This window comes from Gobius niger, assembly GCF_951799975.1.
Source record: "Gobius niger genome assembly, chromosome: 19".
NCBI classification, from domain to species: domain Eukaryota; kingdom Metazoa; phylum Chordata; class Actinopteri; order Gobiiformes; family Gobiidae; genus Gobius; species Gobius niger.
In genome coordinates this window covers 29,106,495-29,107,319 of record NC_136870.1, presented here as the reverse complement: position 1 = coordinate 29,107,319, position 825 = coordinate 29,106,495, and the positions used below count along the sequence as shown (strand labels likewise).

The 825-nt window shown below is 40.2% G+C and overlaps 1 protein-coding gene across 1 annotated transcript in view; it reads right to left on the bottom strand.

Moving 5' to 3' along the window:
* Positions 1-228: 228 nt before the first annotated feature.
* Positions 229-825, bottom strand: part of LOC306978681 (dual specificity mitogen-activated protein kinase kinase 6-like) — a gene marked incomplete at its 3' end in the record, with an annotated part of 20,543 nt that continues 19,946 nt past the window's right edge. Inside the window, exon 12 of the mRNA XM_079577331.1 lies at positions 229-339. Within this exon, the coding sequence (XP_079433457.1) occupies positions 229-339 (111 nt within the window). The remainder of the gene's footprint in view (positions 340-825) is intronic.

The following is an 825-nucleotide window of genomic DNA, read 5'->3' as shown; positions in this document are numbered from 1 at the left end:
TGGTTCACTTTTGAACATCTGATGGACTCAGATGGACTGAGATGAATTGAGATGATCTGAGATGAACTGAGATGGACTGAGATGTTGAGGGAAGAGTCCATGTCTTCTCGGCAGCGTCTCGCTTTAATAAAAACACAAAGGAAAGCGTCACAGAGAAAGGGGGCGGGACAAAGGGGGCGGGACGCACAAATGTAGCGCTCGCAGTTCCTCGCGCCTCCACCAGGGGGTTCACTGAGTCCCGGGGCTGGACTCGGGCTGGACTCCGTTTCCCAGAATCCCTCTGACAAAGCCGGCCACGTCGGTGTCTCTGGCGTCGTGATCGATGAAGAACGGCAGCAGCTGCAGAGACACAGAGTTAGAAACGTGAGGTTCTCACCATGAGGTTCTCAACATGAGGTTCTCACCATGAGGTCCTGCACACTAGGGCTGTGCAATTAATCGAAATTCGATTACGATTTCGATTACAACAGTAAACGATTACAAAATTAGCATAATCGCAAAAAATCGATTTTAAAAAAAATTGTAAATTTTTTTTCTTTTTTTTTTTAATTTTAAATTTTGGGATTTTTGTAACTTTTTGCTGGATTTTTGTCTTTTTTTGCTGGATTTTTGTCTTTTTTTGCTGGATTTTTGTCTTTTTTTTGATGGATTTTTGTCACTTTTTGATGGATTTTTGTCTTTTTTTTGATGGATTTTTGTCATTTTTTTGCTGGATTTTTGTCACTTTTTGATGGATTTTTGTCACTTTTTTGATGGATTTTTGTCACTTTTTTGCTGGATTTTTGTCACTTTTTTGCTGGATTTTTGTCACTTTTTTGATGGATT